The 20,300-nt window shown below is 36.4% G+C and overlaps 2 protein-coding genes across 3 annotated transcripts; both read left to right on the forward strand.

Annotated features, from left to right (window-relative positions):
- The first annotated feature begins 2,600 nt into the window (after window positions 1-2,600).
- On the forward strand, window positions 2,601-8,508 carry LOC113044569 (arginine and glutamate-rich protein 1-B-like). The gene is made up of 4 exons (XM_026204660.1): window positions 2,601-3,224; window positions 4,685-4,910; window positions 5,837-5,920; window positions 7,599-8,508. The coding sequence occupies exons 1-4, from the start codon at window positions 2,890-2,892 to the stop codon at window positions 7,761-7,763; spliced, it is 810 nt and encodes a 269-aa protein (XP_026060445.1). The 5' UTR covers window positions 2,601-2,889; the 3' UTR covers window positions 7,764-8,508.
- Window positions 8,509-9,696: 1,188 nt separating this feature from the next.
- efnb2b (ephrin-B2b) lies at window positions 9,697-20,053 on the forward strand. Of its 2 annotated transcripts, none has more exons than XM_026204661.1 (5): window positions 9,697-10,265; window positions 13,297-13,586; window positions 18,027-18,119; window positions 18,490-18,603; window positions 19,328-20,053. In XM_026204661.1, the coding sequence occupies exons 1-5, from the start codon at window positions 10,153-10,155 to the stop codon at window positions 19,723-19,725; spliced, it is 1,008 nt and encodes a 335-aa protein (XP_026060446.1). In that variant the 5' UTR covers window positions 9,697-10,152; the 3' UTR covers window positions 19,726-20,053. The 2 variants fall into 2 exon arrangements, with proteins under 2 accessions (XP_026060446.1, XP_026060447.1); XM_026204662.1 differs by lacking the exon at window positions 9,697-10,265 and adding an exon at window positions 10,923-11,767.
- Window positions 20,054-20,300: the final 247 nt, after the last annotated feature.

The raw sequence follows: 20,300 nt of genomic DNA on the forward strand, positions 1-20,300 counted from the left end.
TACAAAAGAACAGCAACAAGTTGGTAGGCTTCCTTTTAGTAGGCCTAATTAAGAAGAAATGTAGGCCTATGTTTTTAATGAAATGTAGGCTATAAGAGTCTGTTGCCCCCTCTAACAAATCCATCGGACTAAGGCTGGACACAAATAATAAAATATAACAAAACAAAACAAAAGTTCCCATTTCCCGAATATTTATACTTATCTGAAAATAGTAACGTTTTCCTTCAACAAGATAATGCCATTTGGCGAACTCTGACTGCCATCTTGTGGTCAAAGGAATTAACGTCCACATGGAGAGGACACACTTTTTGACACAATCAATGTTTGCAGTTTTAGATTAACGCAATAGAAGTGGCGTGAGTTAAGTAATCGGATTACCATTTTCAAGTAGCCGAACTAAAGTAATGCATTAATTTTTCATATGAAGCCTAATGTCAGTTACTTTGTTTTTTCATTTAATGACTCAAAATATTATGCAAACCTGCAATAATTAAATGGGTTCAAATATCATCCCATAATTAACCAATGTATTTGCTGCTGATATTAAATGAATGTCTAATGTAATACCATGTAACTTAAGCAAAAATGGCATTAGGCTTATATAAACGCAAAATGTGTGTTTCATTGCTAAATTGCTTATTCTTCATGCAATCCAGAATGCAGCACAACAGAAATCTGTCTGAGGTTCGTCCTTTACTCATTTCACTTTTAATGTGGAAAGGCTTAGGCCTATACATTTTCTAGAAATATAACTTTTTTAATATTAAAATCAAACAAGCAATCAGCCCAGATAAGGAAAAAGTAACGCAACACATGACTTTGTGTAAAAAGTAACTAAATAAAGCAGTTCGTGTTTCTTTTTTTTTTCTTTTTTTTAGGGAGTAGCCTAACGCAATGTTGTAATGCATTACTTTTAAAAGTAACTCTACCCAACACCAATTATAAGCGTTAAAAGAGACAGAATACACATTTACTTGTACAAGCATCATAAGCATTTTTGTAAACATTTATTTAAAACACCATAGCCTGTATAATTTATGCAGACCTCTTTTAAATATAACAATTTTCCTAGTTTAATCTCTTAAATATCTTTCCTAGTTTAATCTCTTAAATCTAAAAACGACTCTTCATATGGAACTTAACGTTTGGGTTTCACAGGTGCTTCTCATGCGTATGCTGCTGACGTGGCACCGTGTGGGAGGAGTTAAGTGGCGTAATTTATGTGAACTGAACTAATTGAATTTACGCTCGGCCGAATCTTGCAGTAGGTTTATTTGACCAGCAGGTGTCAGGGTAGTGTTGCGTTATTATTATGAATTTGAGCTTTAAAAAAATGCATTATTGACATGGATTTAGTTTTAGCACCTAAACTTCCAAAAGCAATTATTCTAATATCAGCCATTCGAGAATGTTGAACATAATTTCTTGACTGTCATAATTGTGATTATTGTCACTGCCTTCAGTTTTTCAGTAATTACTAAAAATGTTGTAGCTGTGTTGGAAAGCAAACAAAACACTCAATTGAACATAACTAAACCTCATTGATAATGATAACAACAACAATAATAATCATAATAACTTTCTAATATAATTAAAAATTAGTAAAAAAAAAAAACTATGATAAAATAATATTAATAATATAAAAATAATATAATTTTTCATTTTTACATGAAGAATATTCCACGATTCTCCTGCAAGATATTGCTTCAGCCTCTTTATTTTGGCACTTGAGTAGATTCATTAAATATTCTACTGTTTTCTTTCATAATTGATGGACATGTCTATTGCAGACAAGGCCTGTATTAGATTACATCAAGTCAGCTAGGCTCCTTATCAAATTTGTTTAGAACACGTAATATGAAATGATAGGCCAAATGTGGTTGATAGCATCAATAAACCAGTTATCCACATTTACTGCATCTAAAAACAGTAAGTAAGAAAAGAATCCATGCTGTCTAGCTATTATTGTAATTCTGCAAACTGTTCAAAATTAGAATATTATTATTATAAGAATATTAAAAATAATGTTTTTGAAAAATACAGTTACAGTTAAGTGATTTCCCTCTAAATACATTTTAAAACGTTATGTTACATCACCATTATACTGTCTTCAGTGTCACATGATCCTTCAGAAATCATTCTATGTTTTTTTAAAGGTTGCTTTATGTCTAGATTGCTATAATAAATATTTCTTTTTAATAATAATAATAATAATACAAATGTTATTTTTTTAGGTATATGGTTTTTAACATGTTGTAAGCTAATCTTTGATGTATTATGTATGTCTAATTAGCCTATTTGTTTGTTATATATTTTTACAAAAACTAGCTGTGTAACATGAGTTAACACATAATGACGAGGAACAACTTATTATAATTAATAATTGTATAATTATAAATATAAAAATTATAAATATAGAATGATAAAATGCCAGGAGTGATGACTCAGTTGTGAATCGGTTCAGTGAACAAACTGTCCAAACGGTTCACCCAAACGAAGGGACGTCTCGTCTCGTCTCGTTTCTGCTCCACGCCAGTTGATGGCAGTGTTCACTCTAACTAAGTAACGAGCGTCATAACATAAGAAAAAAAGAAGAAGAAAATAAGAAATTGCATTCTGGGCTTTGACATCAGCCTCCATCTTGCTTTTTTAACCATACAAGATAAGTGGTCTCGTGCAGTTAAATGATCACGTTGTTATTAAACCATTTATTTGTAAATAAGAGTTTCGCCTTCAGGGTTACTGTCATGCAGTCTGGGCTGATTCCTTAAGTGTGCGTTTCGGGGCTTGTTTGACAGACGTTCAGGTGCTTGCACTCGTCTATCCGATGCTCTAGAGGTGTCCGTCCAGTCTCCCGGTTTCTGTTCCTGAACTCTACCGGTGTGTGAAATGGGTCGTTCGCGGAGCCGCAGCTCTTCCCGCACCAAGCACTCCAAAAGCAGCAAGCACAGTAAAAAGCGAAGCCGCTCTCGGTCCCGGGACAAAGAAAAGAAGAGGCGCTCGAAGTCCCGAGAGTCCAAACGGAATCGGAAGAGAAATTCTCGCTCTCGGTCCAGATCTAACACGGCCCTGAAGGCGTCTCGCCGGGACCGGGAAAGAGCCGTCACCCCGCCGGAGAGAATCGATATATTCGGCAGGGCGTTAAGTAAGAGGAGTGCTGTAGACGAAAAGCAGAAAAAGGAGGAAGAAGAGAAGAAAGCCGAGATGGAAAGACAGAGGAGAATGTGAGTACCTGCACTTTCCACAAGCAAACGTGTCACAGATGTAAACATCACCTGAACAGTGTGAGCCACATGAGGACCCTTACTGAAGTACCAACGTACCTCTATCGTATTCTGGGTGGTATGTGGAAATGCCATGAAAATGCATGCATTTCAGTGCAATAGTACGTCATTAATGTGACCCTGTCTGCACCACAAAACCTGTCAAAATGGGTAAATGTTTTGAAATTCTGAATCTGAAAGCTGAATAAATCATCTAGGATAGGACATTTCAATTCTGGAATCTGAGATTGTAAAAAAATCTAAATGTTGGGAAAATTGCCTTTAAAGCTGACCAAATGAAGTGCTTGGCAATGCATATTACTAAGCAAAATGTAGGTTTTGATATATTTACGGTAGGAATACAACATATCTTCACGGGACATGGGCAGATCTTTTGCATTAAAGAAAAATCAATAACTTTATTGATAGTTAGTTTGAACACATGGCATATTTAAGAGGTTTCAGTAGTTTTGGTTGAATTGGCCATTACAATACCCATAAAATGAACTATTGCCGGTGTCCTGATATTTTATCATACCTACCAGATTTTCCTACCTGGGTTTACTGCGCATGCACACATCAATATTGCACCCTTTTTCTCATGCTAAACAATGTGTCTGCATTACTGAAACTACGTGCAACAGAAGTAATCTGCTGGACCATTGAAAATGATGTATTGACCCCCTCAAAGGCCAGACCTCAACACATATGGGGCAGGTTGGAAGATCAACTGGACAGATCTACTGTAGATTCAAAAGAAAGCCTTTGGCTTGATTGCAGAAAGCGTGGGATAACATTAGTGTTGATCTTCCCAGGAAATATTGACATTATGATAGAGAGATGTGCTGCTGTAATTGCTCCAAAAGGTGGAGTTACTAAACATTAAAGTTAAAAGTGGACACAAACAGTATGACTCTCTTCATCTAATATTAGTTGTGCTCAGAGCAACCATCTGCATGTTTCATCAACATTTTGAAATTAAAACATATGTTAGAGGCCAAAAAAGTTCAGTATCTATCTTCAGATCTGTCAGGCGATCTAACAATTCTGGCCACCACTCTCTGTGTGTGTGTGTGTGTGTGTGTGTGTGTGTATATATATATATATATATTACTTTATCTGACTTTGGCAAATAAATAAATAAAATAATAAATGTTTTGTTTCATTTAAGGAAGTAAACAGTAACGAATAATAACTTTGAATGATCTCCATCATAAAACATGCAGAAAAGTAAAACATACAGGTGAACCACTTCTGATAAAGTGATGCTTTGTAGTTGAGTGATTTTCTGTGCACAGTGAAAGATAGCATGTGCGTTGTATTTAAAGTTGTTCATTTGTGTCATTTCATAATTGCCATTAAATGTGTTTTTATTGTATCATACTAAATGAAACCGCTGACGTTAATCTTGTCTTCCTTAGTCGACAGCAGGAGATAGAGGAGCGTCTGATTGAGGAGGAGACTGCGCGGCGAGTAGAAGAACTTGTTGCCAAACGTGTGGAGGAGGAACTGGAAAAACGAAAGGATGAGATTGAAAGAGAAGTGTTGCGGAGGGTGGAGGAGGCCAAACGCATCATGGAGAAGCAGTTGCTAGAGGAGCTGGAAAAACAGAGACAAGCGGAGCTGACCGCTCAGAAAGCTCGAGAGGTAACTTGCATGTGAACAGGCAAAACAAAAAAATAGAAATTCTTATTAATGCTGATTCAGTGGGTAGGATTTCCTGTAGTTCTGCTGGAAGCACGCCTGTTTCACACCACATACACATATTTTGCATCCCATATTTCCAGTATAATAGAAGCAAATGAAATATTCAACAAAGAAACCCAGAAATTATATTTTTCTCAGTTTGGAGCTGCTGCATTATTTGCTGGAACGTTACTGACATGAAAGCATAACGCAAGCCTTAGAAAAAGTATGTGGTGTTAAACAGGTTTTAGCTTATTTCCTCTCAAAATTAAAAGCGAAATAGGTTTTCTTTTTTCAAATTTTAACAATTTTTAATTCATCATAGAATCTTTGTGTATGACATAGTGCTACCATTCTGTTATCCTTAAATTTCATATTTCACCCTTGACAGTTTTCTTAACAAATCAGCTCATGCCGTCAATTCCATGAGCCTTTGTTGCGATTCGCCTGAACTTCACTATCTCTCAGTTGCTTACGGTTAGAAGTGATGAACGTTGTTCACATTTCTGTTCCTCCTAAACACCATTTGAGCTGACTGCTCCTCAGACGACACTTCACTGTGTGGCTTTTTTCTCAGAGTGAGATGTAAGTAGAGAAGTACCGAGAACACAGGTCAGTGGTTTGAAAGAACCTCCCTTGCTGGTTGGTGGTACATTGTGCAATTAAAAAAAAAGAAGAACACATTCCCAATTTGACCCTGACTCCTTTAGGAACGGTTTATTCGTGAGTGAAGGACAAGTTTACTGTAGGTTTACCCATGTCTGGTGAGCTGAATGTATCTTCATTATTTACTCTTGCGTGTTGTTTGTTAAACTTGTGCCACTCATTTTTGGGAATAATTCTGATTTGTGTCACTATGATTCCACTGAAGCACTTTGCCTTTACAGGAGGAGGAGAAATCAAAGCGTGAAGAACTGGAGAAGATTCTGGTGGATAACAATCGCAAGATAGCCGACGCTCAAGCTAAACTGGTATGTGTCTAGTAATGTGTAATTGAGAAAAAGCTAATTGATTATTGAAATCCATTCCCATTGGTGAAAATGAGACTTCTTTAAAAAAAAAAAAAAGAACAGTAGGGTCACAAACATTTGTTTTGCCTTTCTAACAAGCACTAGATTAGCCTTCTCATATAGAATGAATGGCTGTGGCCATGTGGACCATTAATGTTGCATAAGCACTACTTGACATGTTTTCTATTATGGAGTTTTCTTTCTCAGTAGAGCAGTCTTTTAGAAGAAAAAGAGACTGCAGTTTAGTTCTCATCATGATGAATCCTGCTCCAAAACAGCTTATATAAGGGATGGTCTCTTCTCCAAGCTATGAAGGTCAAGAGTCATCTGTCTGCACATGAAAGTGATCTGACAGATGCAGTCTTACATGTCGCAGATGCTATAAGATTCGAAATTAAACAGACTGTTTGTAAAATACTTTTGTGCAGTATATTGAGCATTATCAGAGCACAGGCCAAAAGTTTAAAGGATTTAATTAAAGTGAGGGATTAATGACTATAAATGCATTTCTCAATAAATCATGACTATCCTGTAACAATCCATGCATAAATATTAGTGGATGACCAATATGGATTTGCTTTTACAATATTCCACTATTTAACTTCAAGATAGTAAAAGCTTATGCATAATGACTGCTGGAATGTGTTTGTTTTCCATGTCTATGTATTCATATGATAATTAGAAAATGAATAAATACATGTATGTGCAACTGTATCACGAAACCAGTCTTAAGTGTCGAAATAGAGATTTATACATCACCCGAAGGCTGAATAAATACGCTTTCCATTGATGTATGGTTTATTAGGATTGGACAATATGTGGCCGAGATACAACTATTGGAAAATCTGGAATCTGAGGGTGCAAAAAATCGAAATACTGAGAAAATCACCTTTGAATTTGTCCAAATTAGTTCTTAGCAATGCACATTGCTAATGATAAATTAAGTTTTGATATATTTACAGGAGGGAATTTACAAAATATCTCCATGGAACATGATCTTTACTTAATATCCTAATGATTTTTGGCATAAAATAAAAATTGATAATTTTGACCAGTACAGTGTTTTTTTTTTTTTTTTTTGCCTATTGCTAAAAATATATCCCAGCGACTTAAAACAGGTTTTTTTGGGGGAGGGGGGGGGGGGGTAAGATTGTAGAAGACATACTTAAAGCGCTGCTTGCTGGAATGGCTTCTCTAATCCTATTTTAATATTTTTTGACAAAGAAATGGTTAAAAATGTATAAATAAAAAGAAGGTAAATACTGTAAACAACAGTGTATGTGGTGATCTTGTAAGCATTGAAATGGAATGGAGAATGGGGACTCAGGAGCTGGCATTCTAAGTGTTGTCAAAATAAAAGTCTCAAACATCAGCCAAACAGAAAAACTTATCAGCCAATGTTAATCTTTTTTTTAATCCCAAATTGACTGATATATCAGTCAACTAATGAATAGTCTTAAATTGTATGTACTTTATATTTATATAATTTATTTGTTTGGCTACAAACAATTTATGGCATGCATCATAACCCAAAAGATGACCATTCCAAGATGGCGATGCTGTGGACGCATCGGGATCACAGTTCTGTTCACATGTTGATATCTAGCTCCTACTTAATTCAGTTTTTTCTGTCCTACAGGCAGAGGAACAACTACGAATAGTTGAAGAGCAGAGGAAAATACACGAGGAGCGTATGAAGCTGGAGCAAGAGCGACAGAAACAGCAGAAAGAAGAACAGAAGATCATTTTGGGGAAAGGGAAGTCGAGGCCTAAACTTTCTTTCTCTTTAAAGGCCTCTGAGTGATGAAAACAATGTGGCCAGGATTTGTCCAGACTTTCTCCAGACCACCTCTTCGTGTGAGACATCGTGCTGCAGCACAGGGTCCTCTTCGTAGGTTTCATGTGGTGTGTTTCAAATTCTCAGAACAACAGGAACAATCAGATTTGTCAGATACCCTTCATATTTTTCCTGTTTTACCTGTTTTGTATAACTGACTCTTGTATAGATAACCTCCACTTGTCCTCCATGTAATCTCTGCAAACACATTCAGTGCATTGTACCAGTAGGGATCTTGCTCGTTCATCCAAATGGTTTCCGGTTTCACAAATTCAAGGCCTCTGCAGATTTTCCTGGCTGATTTGATTGAATTGTTTTTATTTTTTTAATAGTTTATTCATAGTATAAAATAATTAGAAGGAAAGATTGACAGGGAAATAGCTTGAACTGGAATTACATCCCTCTATTTTGAATAGCACAGATCACTATCAGTTAACCAGTCCAACCAAGAAGCATTATAAAATGAGAATGACCTCCTTTTATCATTTTAACTTGCAGGTAAATAATTGACCATTCAAGAGGTAAAGTGATGCTGTTATAAACGGTACCTGGTCGTTGCATGTCAGTGAACTGCGTGTATGTTAGCGATGAGATGCTTTTAGATGTGATGGAGTGAAAGGTTTCTGATTGGCCAGAATTTGTGTTTGTGGTTGAATATTTGACCCACTTGTCAAGAATCTCCAATAAATCCATGAATGTGTCTTGTTTCTGACATTTGCTTTCATATTTGTATTAACTTGTGTAGTTATTAGGATTACATTAAATACAATGCATAAAAATAATCAAGTATTTAAAATTAAATAGGAATAATGTGCATTAATTGTCTGTGACAAAAGCTAGTTGTAAGAAAGCATGGGGCAAACAATTCAAAGTGGGTTAAAGTTTTGAGGTCAGGATGGCATCATAACCTAATGCTTTAAATCCGCAGCATAATTAATAGTTCACTTGACACCTCTGTTAGGTCGACACAAGCCAGAGCGCAAATACACAAAGGACTCAGAGCAGACCAGACGTTTGAAGTGCACACACATCACACCTTAACACCGATCGACATTCAATTATCTCTTACCTGTTAGTTTACCCTTTTGATTATTGTCCAAACACGCCAAGGACAATACACAAAAGTTGCCTGGGCCACCGAGCAAATGTTTCAATGGCTTATTTTCTAAATGTTTATCTATATGTATTCTGTAAGGTAATAGCTATAATTCTGAGGAAGCAGCTTTTGTCAAAGTCATTAAACGTTTGAGACACAACCCACACCCGTGTGAGCAAAACTGACCTTTTGATCTTTAACGTTACGTGAGTAAGCGGATTAATCTCGTGGAGAATGCCTTTACAAGAAGATTTAGATTAAAATGAAAGATTAGTTATTTAATTTCAAACGCATGTAAGTTACCGATTATCTGGTCTGTGTATAGGCTACATAGCGATATTTAAGTACAAAATTTATTCAGAAATGAAAATATCGCCGTGGCTACCAGTAGTTTTCAGTCTTTGTCTCAATCTTATTTAGACTTAAACTCTCTCTCTCTCTACATATATATATATATATATATATATATATATATATATATATATATATATATATATATATATATATATATATATATAAGTTTTTTTTTTTTTTTTTTTTTTTTACATAACGTAAATTCAGGGCCCTCTAGTGGGTTGCTGCCTCCCGGTTGAAAACCACTGTTTGAAAAAATATATATATGCGCTGCTTTGCGCCTCAGGTAAACTCAGGTGGTTGGCTAATGTTTAATAAAGCAGTACCGCTTCCAGACTCCTGTTTAGTCTCTTTCCATTCGACTAGGTGTCACTCATCCAGCGTCATCCAATCGAGAGTAATGTGGGCGGGGTTTAACGACAACACTGGGTTGTCCTAAGAAGTCTCTCTGAGCACGTCTTGAGGGCACTCCGAGACTAGCAGAGTTGAATGCAAAGACGAAGAACAGGAGAAGCTCTGATACTGCCTTCAGATTAGACCTCAGCAACATCCGAATTTCGCATCTCTGCTGCCGTTCCGCGGAACCTGCACTAATTAACTGGTTTATCCGCTTTCGAAAGAATGTTCATAGCCACTGTTTCCCAAAGGATGTGCACTTAAAAAATTAATGTCTAAAGAACCTGATGGATTATCAAACACCGTTTTGTTTAATCTGTCATTGAGAGTGCCAGTTTTGAAGGAGCTCTTTTTTGGAGGTCTTGGCAAATAGATGGTTTTTTTTTCGTTTCGAAATCAAACGCGTTTTCAGCAGAGAACGACAAGCAACATCGGATCTGCTCGCATTAGTGCCTGTGGATCTCTCACTGTTATAATCAAATTTGCACTGGTGAACTGTTTTGCATCGCAATGGATACAACTATGTGGAGTTATATATTAGGTCTTTTCATGGTTGCTTGTCGAGTAAAACTAGCTCGATCAACAGTTTTAGAATCAATATACTGGAATACTTCGAACACCAAGTAAGTAGGACTTAACCAAAAAGCGTTGTATTGCAAGCACCATAACATCTATCTATCTATCTATCTATCTATCTATCTATCTATCTATCTATCTATCTATCTATCTAGCTATCTAGCACCATAACATCTATCTAGCTATCTAGCTATGTTTTTAACTATTTGTTATTTTAATTATAACATTGACTAGTTTCTATCTCTATACAGTGAATATTTATTCCAAAAATGACTGATCTATATATCAGTCACTTGTAATTCTTCAATAGCCTGCTTTAATCGCCTTTACAGTCACTATAGTGACACGGAACTATTCCATTGTAACTGAAAACAAATTGCAAAATGTTTTACCACTGAATTACGTGGGGATCTGTGGTTCATTGTAACTGTATTAGTTATTGTTCCAATTGTACTTTACTAATACCCTTTTCTGAAACTAGTGTATTCCAGTTAGTCCACTAGTTTCCACTGTTTTTTCTTGTCATATGAAATTACTAGTTGGAATGGCTTAATTATTGATCATGCTAGAGAGATTTAAATATTAGTAGTACAAGTTGGAATATGCATTATTGTTTAATAAACAAGCGCTTGTATAACTATAATACGATTGAGAAATAATTATTGTATACAAAATAGTCGTAAGTTGATATCTAAACCACAGATCCAAGTCAAAAAATATGCACTAGGACTTTTAGGAAACCAATATGCTGATAGGTAGGAATAACCCTATTGATTTTTCTAATCTTTAAAGTACCACACAGACACCTCAAAAACCAAAAACAGCCTACTCGAGTGTTATGAAGGTCCCGGAAGAACTAGTCATTGATTTAAATGTATCTGTTTTAATTTACTGATTTCTCTATTGATTTTATTACCCTGTCATAGTCATTTAAACAAAAGACAGACCACAAAACATTTGTAATCCATGGCACTTTGTTGGAGGACCACCCACCTTTCCAGACTGCAGGGTATTAGTTACAATGATGCTTTATTGGCAGCAACATTGAGATGCAAGTACTTTCTTTTGCAAAATGAAGCTGAATGGCGACCACTGTATAAACCTTCCCCAAAACGAACTTCCACCTCATAGCCATTTCCACTATTTGTAAATGTTAATTTACATAATTTAAGCAATTACCCTGTGTGTGCCCTGTCAGAAACTGTGGGTAAATGCGATGTTTTGTAGAAATTATATGGTGAGGTTGAAATGTCTTGGTATTTACTGAGGAAAAGCTGCAGAATGAATCTGCACTCAGAGCAATCAAACTTGTGGAGACCTTACATCATGGTTAATATCGTGTAAGAGTGCTGAGCCACAACCTAAATTTGGGACTGATTATAAGCTGAGAAATGTTAAATTGAAGAGTGGATCACAGTCTCTTGCAGATTGCCATAGAGAGATCAGTTGCCTGAGCTCCTGTTTTCCACTGTGAAGTATGTCTCTGAGGTCCATACATCTGTTCCCCACCACACCTTTCTGTGTCGGGACAAATAGTTGCTAAACTAGGGTAAGTGCCTCTTTTTTAGATCGAAACACCCAGCCTGGTGTTTTTTCAGCTGCCAAAGTAGCACGCATTCTCTTCTTGCCTTAGTGTGGTCTTGCCATTTGGTCAGCATACCAGATTTTTTTAAATTAACATTAATATTTATATTCACCAAAAAAAAAAAAAAAACTTTAACTTCCATTTTTTTTATTACAAATGTTTTCCCCCACAATGTGGCAACTCAATAGAAACTGGTTGATTTGGTGGCTTCACAGCGGTGAACCTGTATTTTAATAGATCAGATTTATTTAGATTCAGGATAACGTTTCTTTAAGATGCTAAGCTGTAGTGTAGTGGGGCTTTGCCTCAGGTTGTAATCGGTTTTCATGAGTTCCAGTAGCTCAGTGGGTCATCTTTGTCCCAGAGCTTTGGAGACAAAAGGTGCGCTGGGATGAAGGCACAGTTCAACCCCCATCCCGGTTTGAGCCATACAGAAGTTGGTACTGCAGGGGGCGGAGGAGGGGCACTAAAGCTTCCTGTCTTCTCAGGACCCTCAGCAGAAGTTTGAGGGTCCCTTTCTTTCTAGATCTTAATGACTTTATGAGGATGGAAGCTAGTCATAGAAAGTGACTCTCTTATTCTGCCTTATGGTGTTTAGGGAAGCATAGGAGAGAATGAGACCATGTCAAACTTTGTCATGGCAGATTTAGAAAATGAAGGACAAATCCAGTGCACACAAAGGCCTGCTTACAATGGGATTTGTGTGTTTAAAGAGAAATCTGATTAATCTGAGAATCTGCAAATAACTGAAAGGTCAATATTAGAACACTTTTACAAGAAGAGAACATTGTAATAGGTGATATAGTGAGGTTGTAATAAACATCAAGGGCAGGAAAGGACTGCCAGCAAGCGGTCAGGAGTGAGTGATTGTTAATTGTGCAAATGCATTACAGAGTAGAGAAGTATGTAATGGCGAAAAACATAAGCCTGTAAAGTTGCATACATTAGTCAAAAAATGTGCAAGTAAGCCAAGGTCCCAAAAGCTTTAGATGCATTTGCATTCTGCTTCAAGACAGAACTCTGAAAATTAGCCAAAGGAAATTGCTTGTCTCAATCCATTGCGTTGAGTTGCTTGTTTTAGAATAAATGGAGGGTGGCAACCATGGGTCAAATGTATTTGGAAAAAATGTCAAATTTTTTATAATGAAAGTCAATCTTTTACAACATTCAAAATGTCATCTTTTCTTTTACTCAGAAGAAAACTAAATCATACAGGACTGGATCTAGAATTGACTCTTAAAAAACATTAATGAAGCCAATGACCAATTGGTTAATTCAGTTACCTGAAGAAACAACAAGCTACAAATATTTAATAGTTTTGCTGTGTGGATAAATTTATTATCAAAATATAATACATTTTACATCCACTTTAAGGTTCTCATGCCCAATTAATATACTGTAGAGAATTGATTCATTATTATGCATGCTAATCAGTATGTTCTTCCCATTTCTGTAACTTTATACTATGTTTAACATCGCCGTGTTCCCTACAGGTTTGTCCCAGGAAAGGGTGTAGTACTATACCCTCAGATCGGAGACAAAATGGACATTGTGTGTCCAAGAATCAAGCCAGGCTCGACTGAGCAGACGAACATTGAATACTTCCGGGTCTATCTTGTTCCCAAAGAACAACTTGAGACCTGTCGAGTCACTAAAGGTGACATGTTACTGCTCAACTGTGACAAGCCAGACCAGGATGTGAAGTTCACCTTCAAGTTTCAAGAGTTCAGCCCCAACCTGTGGGGCCTGGAGTTCTACAAAGAAAAGGATTATCACATTATCTGTAAGTTTATTGCCATGCTTACTCAAGAATTTACTTCAGGTGCTGATTCATGATCATTTTTCACCTCCCTTGCCGGCTATAACAATGTGCAGAAGGAGCCAAATGCAGAACTGATCCCACCCGTGGGAATTTCAGCCTCCGCCATTGTCTCCCAAGATATCTTCTCTGTGTTTTCATCTGGGAAGGTGACTGACTAGTGTAGCCCTCCAAAAATAGAGCACAAATCAAGTTTATAGTTCATGGAAATGTGTTAAATCCATTAGCAAGTGTGTTTACCACACAAGATGTCTTTGTTATAGACTTAAAGATAACATTAATCATTATATTGTTTAGCTTGCATATATATCTTTTTTTTTAAATGTTTTTAAAAATGTAGTTTTTCCCAAACCTATTTTTGTCCTCTCCCCCTCTGGGGATGGAAACGTCACAAGCGTTCAGTGTTCTCTGGGAAGAAGACTTGTTGATGGCCCTTTACATGAATGTCATTAGTATCAATTGACCACTTTGAAAAAGGGATTATCTTTCAGTTTAGCGTGTGTTGATTTCAGCCCCTATTTACTTGGCACATTCCTTAATGGCCGTTTATGTGATTTTAAGATTTACACGCTCCAAATCCCTCAATCCTTCCCCAGTATGAGATGGATCGGAGTGATGTGATTTTTCAAGGCAGCTTGGCCTGCTGCCCGAGGGACATTGATATCTGAGCTAAATAATTCTAAAGAGACTTACCTCAGTGTCTGCGTGTGTGTGCATGCAAATGTCAGAACGTGTGCATGTAACTTTTTTTAGGCATGTTGGAAAGACTTTATTTGCAATACTGTTTAAAAGTTTTTATTTATTTATACTTTTATTCAGCAAGGGTGCATTTCATTGATTGAAGTCATTAGACGATGATTAGAAGACATTTCTAATGTTACACAAGATTTCTATTTCAAATAAATGCTGTTCATATGAACTTCCTATTCTATTCTAACCTCAATTTTTTTTAATCATAAAAAAAGATCACAGTTTATATAGCCTTAGCAAGTTAGCAACACTGATAATAATAAATATTTCTTGAGCAACAAATCAGCATTTTAGAATGATTTCTGAAGGATCATGTGACACTGACGACTAGAATAATGATGCTAAAAATTCAGATTTGCTTCACAGGAATAAAATAAATTGTAAAATATTAATTTTAGAAAAAAAAAAAAGTTTTTATTGTATTTTTGATTCAACAAATGCAGCTTCGGTGAGCAAATGTATTTTTGCTCATTAACAAGGTACTAGATTTTCAGTTTATATAGAGACACAATGTATTAATGCATTAACAATAATTATTTCTTTATTGATTTTTTAAAACAGTAAGTTAAGAAAACTAGTAAAAGTACAAAGGTTATTATAATTACAAGTAATAATGTTTATTTTGAACATATTTTACTGTAGATTTGACTATAGGAAAGTAGAAAGAGTATATTTAAAATAGATTTAAATTTATTACATTTATATGTTTGTGTCAGATAAACACGTTGAGTGTGTGTGTGTTTCCGATAAAACCACTGAGTGTGTGTGTGTTTCAGATAAAAACATTGAGTGTGTGTGTGTATCAGCAGGGGCGTAGCAAGCTTTTCAAAAGTGTGGGGGATGGATGTGGTTTGTTTATAAACAATAAAAATGATGAACACATTGACAGAGGGGTACAAAATGCAGGGCTTAAAGTTCTCTGGCACTGTGCGGGATTTCCGGCTTACAGCGTTTGGCTGGGAAAAAAATAATCCTACATAAAAAAATAAATAAAAAAAAAATCAGAAAAGGGGAGAAAAAAAAACGCAAAATCAGAAAAGGGGAGAAAAAAAACGCCCACACAAAGCTTTTTCTCTGGTGGTATAAATAATGTAACAATTTACTGTTTTTAAACATTAAAATAATATACACTTTTTTCAAGTTTGAGAGGGAGGGGGGAGGAGGCAGCCGCGGCGAGCGCAGACACAGAGCGGCCAGAGAAACGGAGGAACGACTGTAGTAAGGCGTTTGTGCAAAACTGCGGGAAAACTGCAGAAAATGTGCGGGTGTCGAACCCTCTCACCGGGAAAAGTGTGGGTGTTAAAACCCCCACATCCCCCACGGATGCGACGCCCCTGTGTATCAGCCAATAAAAATGACAAAATTAGGAGCAACCTTTAAATACCTGCGCAATCAGGACAAAACATCATTGTGTCCTGCTGCAACTTCCAACAAAAAATTTGCATTTCTTCCAGACACACAGACAGGATATGCATCTATGTGGATGTGTGGCTGAAATATTATCCCTAGGATAGTTAGGTCTCTTAATGTCTGCAAAAATCTAAAAATAACCTGCAAAAACCATAACATCTGCTTGGATACACTTGCTTTATTGTATGTGCGCAACTTCAATTTTCCACCTCCACTTTGTTGCTCGTCGCTGCTTTCGTGACTGGCTGAGCTGCGCTGGCCCGAGGCGCTGAATGTGCTTGTTGTGGTTAGGAAATGAGCGGGCTTCATTCAAGCCGAAGAGTCAGGTCACATCTATAGCGGCCGCTGTAGATGAATGTGGGAACGGTTGTAGGGAACTGGGACATGAGTGCTCTCTTCTCCCCCTCTGTTTTTCTCTCCTTAGCTCTTTGGTTGGCTTTCTCTGCCCACCCCCCATTCTCTTGCCCTTTCACTCTCTGGTCACTCGGTACTTTCGGTGCCCTAAGCAGTTTGGAGGGGAAGTCCATTTGTTCATGTGGGATTGGTCTTAATCCTCGCAGTGAAAGAGAGATTACGGCGCAGTAGAATTCTTTAGCTCTGCTATCAGAGGACACAGCATGGGTGTGCAGGCACAATGGCATTTCAATCGTTCGACCAAGCCACTCCACTAGCCGTGGATTGGTGACTAAAGCAAATCCTTGATATTCTGTGATAATGATGTGAAAAGGCTTTGGTGATGTGCTTAGTTTCTATAAAGTTCAAACCTATGTGATTAAGCGGTGCTTATTACTCGCAGTATGAGGGGTTTCTAAATTAGCGTGCACGTGAGTAAGGATTTAATGGCAAACAAACAGAAGCTTTTAAGAAGCTTTGGAGTGCCGCAAAAGTGAGATTTTCTTGTTGTACTAGCAAGCTGGACTTTCACCTTCTGCATACGCATGCATAGTGACTGATGAACACATGACTCAAATGTCCACAAGGAACAGTTGAAAGGTTTTAGAGCACCTGTGGGGACACATGTGGAAAGCTGACCCGTTCATAAATTAACTCACTTAGTGCTGCTAAACCTTATATGGCCAAATACACACACAGGACTGGAAGAGAAATGGGCCTCGGGAGGAAAGAATAATTCAGTGGCATACTGAAGTTTTTAAGATGGATGATGGGCTTTAAATATTCAACATCAGAGATGTAGACATCTAAATGTTGGCTGGATGAAGCTCACAAAAAAAGAATCCCAGAAAACTGAACTGAAATCTTCCTATTATTTTCTTTTTAAAATATTGCTTTGTGGATGTTTCACTATTAACATGTAGTTCTCATTATTCACGAAGTTTATTCTTATTAGATTCACGTTATTATGTAATAATCAGCATAATGCTGATGCATTTTAATTCTCGCAATTAAAATGATTAAAAACATTTTATTACTGCAATTTTTACTGTATTACAGCAGCAATGCAGCAAATTATGTTTTAAGACCTTTATAATTACCAAATTCTAATGAATTATAATATGTAACAACTACAATTAAATACTGAATATACTTTTTGTTGGATTCTAGAAATGAAAATGAATTTTTGAATGATTATTATAGTGTGAATTGATAGAAAACTGATTGAATTGATAGATAGAATTGTTTTGCTTAATTATCTTATTATTGTATGGAAGCCTGTTTTTGCCACTGAATAAAAAATAAAAAAGGTCATTTTTTTCTTATAGTCGCAAGTTTATTTCTCTCAATTAAAAAAAAAGATCAGAATAAAGTCAAAATTGTGAGATACAAACTCACATTTGCAAGAAAAAAGTCAGAATTTTTGTTTTTATCTTGCAATTTTGACTTTATGCAATTCAAAAAAAAAACATCAGAATTGCGAGATACAAACTCACATTTGCACAAAAAAAAAGTCGGAATTGTGAATTTTTATCTCAGAATCTTGACTTAATATCTATATCCCACTATGCTGACTTTATAACTATAGAATTGTAAGTTTATATCTAAATTCTGAATTTCAATTAAATTCTCGCAATTGTGAGAAAAAAAAATCTGAATTGCGAGATTAAACTTGCAATTATCTTTCTCAGTGGCAGAAATGGGCTTCCATACATAATAATGTCACATTGCTTTCATTAGGAAAAATGTGGTCCAGACATGTTCTGTGTGATGTTATATATATATATATATATATATATTTAACAAAATGATGAAAACGGTTAATAATTTTTTTTTTCTCCCCTCTTTCAGCCACATCGAACAGCACTTTAGAAGGTTTGGACAACCACGACGGTGGTGTTTGTAAGACCAAATCTATGAAGCTGGTTCTGCGAGTTGGACAGAGTGAGTACTAGCTCCCATACCTACACCTGCATCGATGACGATCACTGCTTCCAGAACAGTCTGTCATGTCACTGGTCTTGTAGTGGGTGTCCATGCTAGTGTGCCTCAGCGTGTAATTGAAATGTCATGTGAGCTTGTTTCCTGTGGCGATGCCAGCTGTCCCTTCTTTGGGCTTGTGGGGAGATATTTGCAGTTTTCCGCCAATTCATTAAATTCTCTCTCAAAAGCTGAGGCATAATGCCTAGAAACCAAAAAGATGTAAGGGTGGTCCGATATTATGATCAGTTTTTTCAATTCGCTGAACATTTTGTACTGCTTTGCTCCACTATTTTAGTTGCTGTCTGTTAATATTTAATTCTCTGTCCTTAAGGTCCTACAGATTCATTCTCAGCTAAAAACTATCCAACTAGAAATCCTCCAAAATACCCTGACAGTAAGGAACAAAACACCTTCAGCAAAGAAAACGATGCTGGCAACAGAGTTGGTAAGTATTGATGTATACAAAGGTTAATCTCAATAAATGTCATAAATGATGAAATAAGTATTAACCTTAATTATTATTAAACATATTTAATGCAGTAAACTATATTTTAGATGATAATATACAATATATTAGAGCATAAAATGCTATAATAATTAATAAATTACTAAAATAATAAAATCTAATAATAAAAGTCATGCATCATAAAAATCCAAATTCACCCCAAAACTAAAATCTATATAAATTGAATAATAAATAATTAAATGCGTAGTATATAGTATGTTATATTATAATATCAAATACTATAATAATTAGTTATTCAATAAAATATGCTTGATATATCTCAGATGTCAAAAGGTTACAAATTTTTAAACCATAGATTAGGATTTATTATATATTAGTTAGGTTAAATATAGTTTTTGTTTTAATATAGATGAGATTTTTTAATTTGTAATAGTGTGTGTTTGTGTGTGTGAGAGAGAAAAAATTTTAATAACTATAAATTTTTTGGATATGTATCACAGTTTCAGATTTATGTACAAAATAAATAAAAACAATTAATTGTTGCCAGTTTAACATGGGAATGCATATCCTAATTTGTTCTCATGATTTTAAATCATTTACATGTATAAAGGCTGATATTTTACTTTCACAATCATTATGTTTTATTCCACCAAATAATAAACTGTATCTGATCATGAACTCCCCATTCTTTCTCGTTCCCCAGACGCCATGCAGAATGGTGAGTCCGGGGGCAATAGCGGAGAGTCTGTAGGATCCGCTGGATCAGAAGTAGCCCTGTTTGCTGGTGTTGCATCTGGTGCGGTCATCTTCATCATCATCATCATCGCTCTGGTAGCACTGCTGCATCGGCGTCATCAGAAACACTCGGCGCAGTGCTCCGCCCAGCTGCCCTTAAACACGCTGCCCAAACGCGGAAGTGCTGCCACTGGAGGCAGCAACAATAACGGCTCCGAGCCCAGTGACATCATCTTTCCTCTGCAGACCTCAGGAAGCATGTACTGCCCGCACTACGAGAAGGTCAGCGGTGACTACGGCCACCCTGTCTATATCGTCCAAGAAATGCCACCACAAAATCCTGCAAACATTTACTACAAAGTTTGACAGAGATTGGACAACAAGCCATGGCAACCCTCTACATTGCGAGTAAATCACTCGCATATGCGACTAAATCTTCCTTCTGGCGACTAAATGATGTCTAATATTAGCCAATGGCATAAATTCTCAGATTTTACTCGCCAGTGTGTTAGTTGGAGGCTAAGTATAAGTTAACACAGATATATTTTCACGATCACTCTTTGACTGAGAGGGCTTCAGAGTTTCACTCTCCGTCAGGCGATCTGTGATATTTCTCAGTTCATCTCAATGGATACACACCTGTATTTGATGTACCATAAACTCTAGTGTGAAGGCGCGCAAATCGACGTCACTTTCTCTCACACACACGCATTGACAGAGAGAGAGAGAGAGAGAGATTGAATTGACACAATACATTTAAACAATATTATTTGTTGTATTTTCCTGTCAAAATAAGAGCGATCCTATGGAGGTCTTCAGCTTTTAAGAACAGCCAGGTTTTCCGGTAGTGGGCGGAGTTAATGTGCAAACGGCAATCTCATTGGCTGGCGCTCACCTATTATTGCCCCTGTTTTGATTTCAGCAAATCAGTTCGAGCGAAC

This window comes from Carassius auratus, chromosome 26 (assembly GCF_003368295.1).
Source record: "Carassius auratus strain Wakin chromosome 26, ASM336829v1, whole genome shotgun sequence".
Taxonomy (NCBI): domain Eukaryota; kingdom Metazoa; phylum Chordata; class Actinopteri; order Cypriniformes; family Cyprinidae; genus Carassius; species Carassius auratus.

Excerpts from the sequence above, each read along its gene's own strand:
- LOC113044569 (XM_026204660.1), top strand. The coding sequence starts at position 2,890 with ATGGGTCGTTCGCGGAGCCGCAGCTCTTCCCGCACCAAGCACTCCAAA. Across the intron at positions 3,225-4,684 it reads ATGGAAAGACAGAGGAGAAT|TCGACAGCAGGAGATAGAGG; the intron begins GTGAGTACCTGC and ends TGTCTTCCTTAG. Across the intron at positions 4,911-5,836 it reads CCGCTCAGAAAGCTCGAGAG|GAGGAGGAGAAATCAAAGCG; the intron begins GTAACTTGCATG and ends TTGCCTTTACAG.
- efnb2b (XM_026204661.1), top strand. The coding sequence starts at position 10,153 with ATGGATACAACTATGTGGAGTTATATATTAGGTCTTTTCATGGTTGCT. Across the intron at positions 13,587-18,026 it reads AAAGGATTATCACATTATCT|CCACATCGAACAGCACTTTA; the intron begins GTAAGTTTATTG and ends CCCCTCTTTCAG. Across the intron at positions 18,120-18,489 it reads GGTTCTGCGAGTTGGACAGA|GTCCTACAGATTCATTCTCA; the intron begins GTGAGTACTAGC and ends TCTGTCCTTAAG.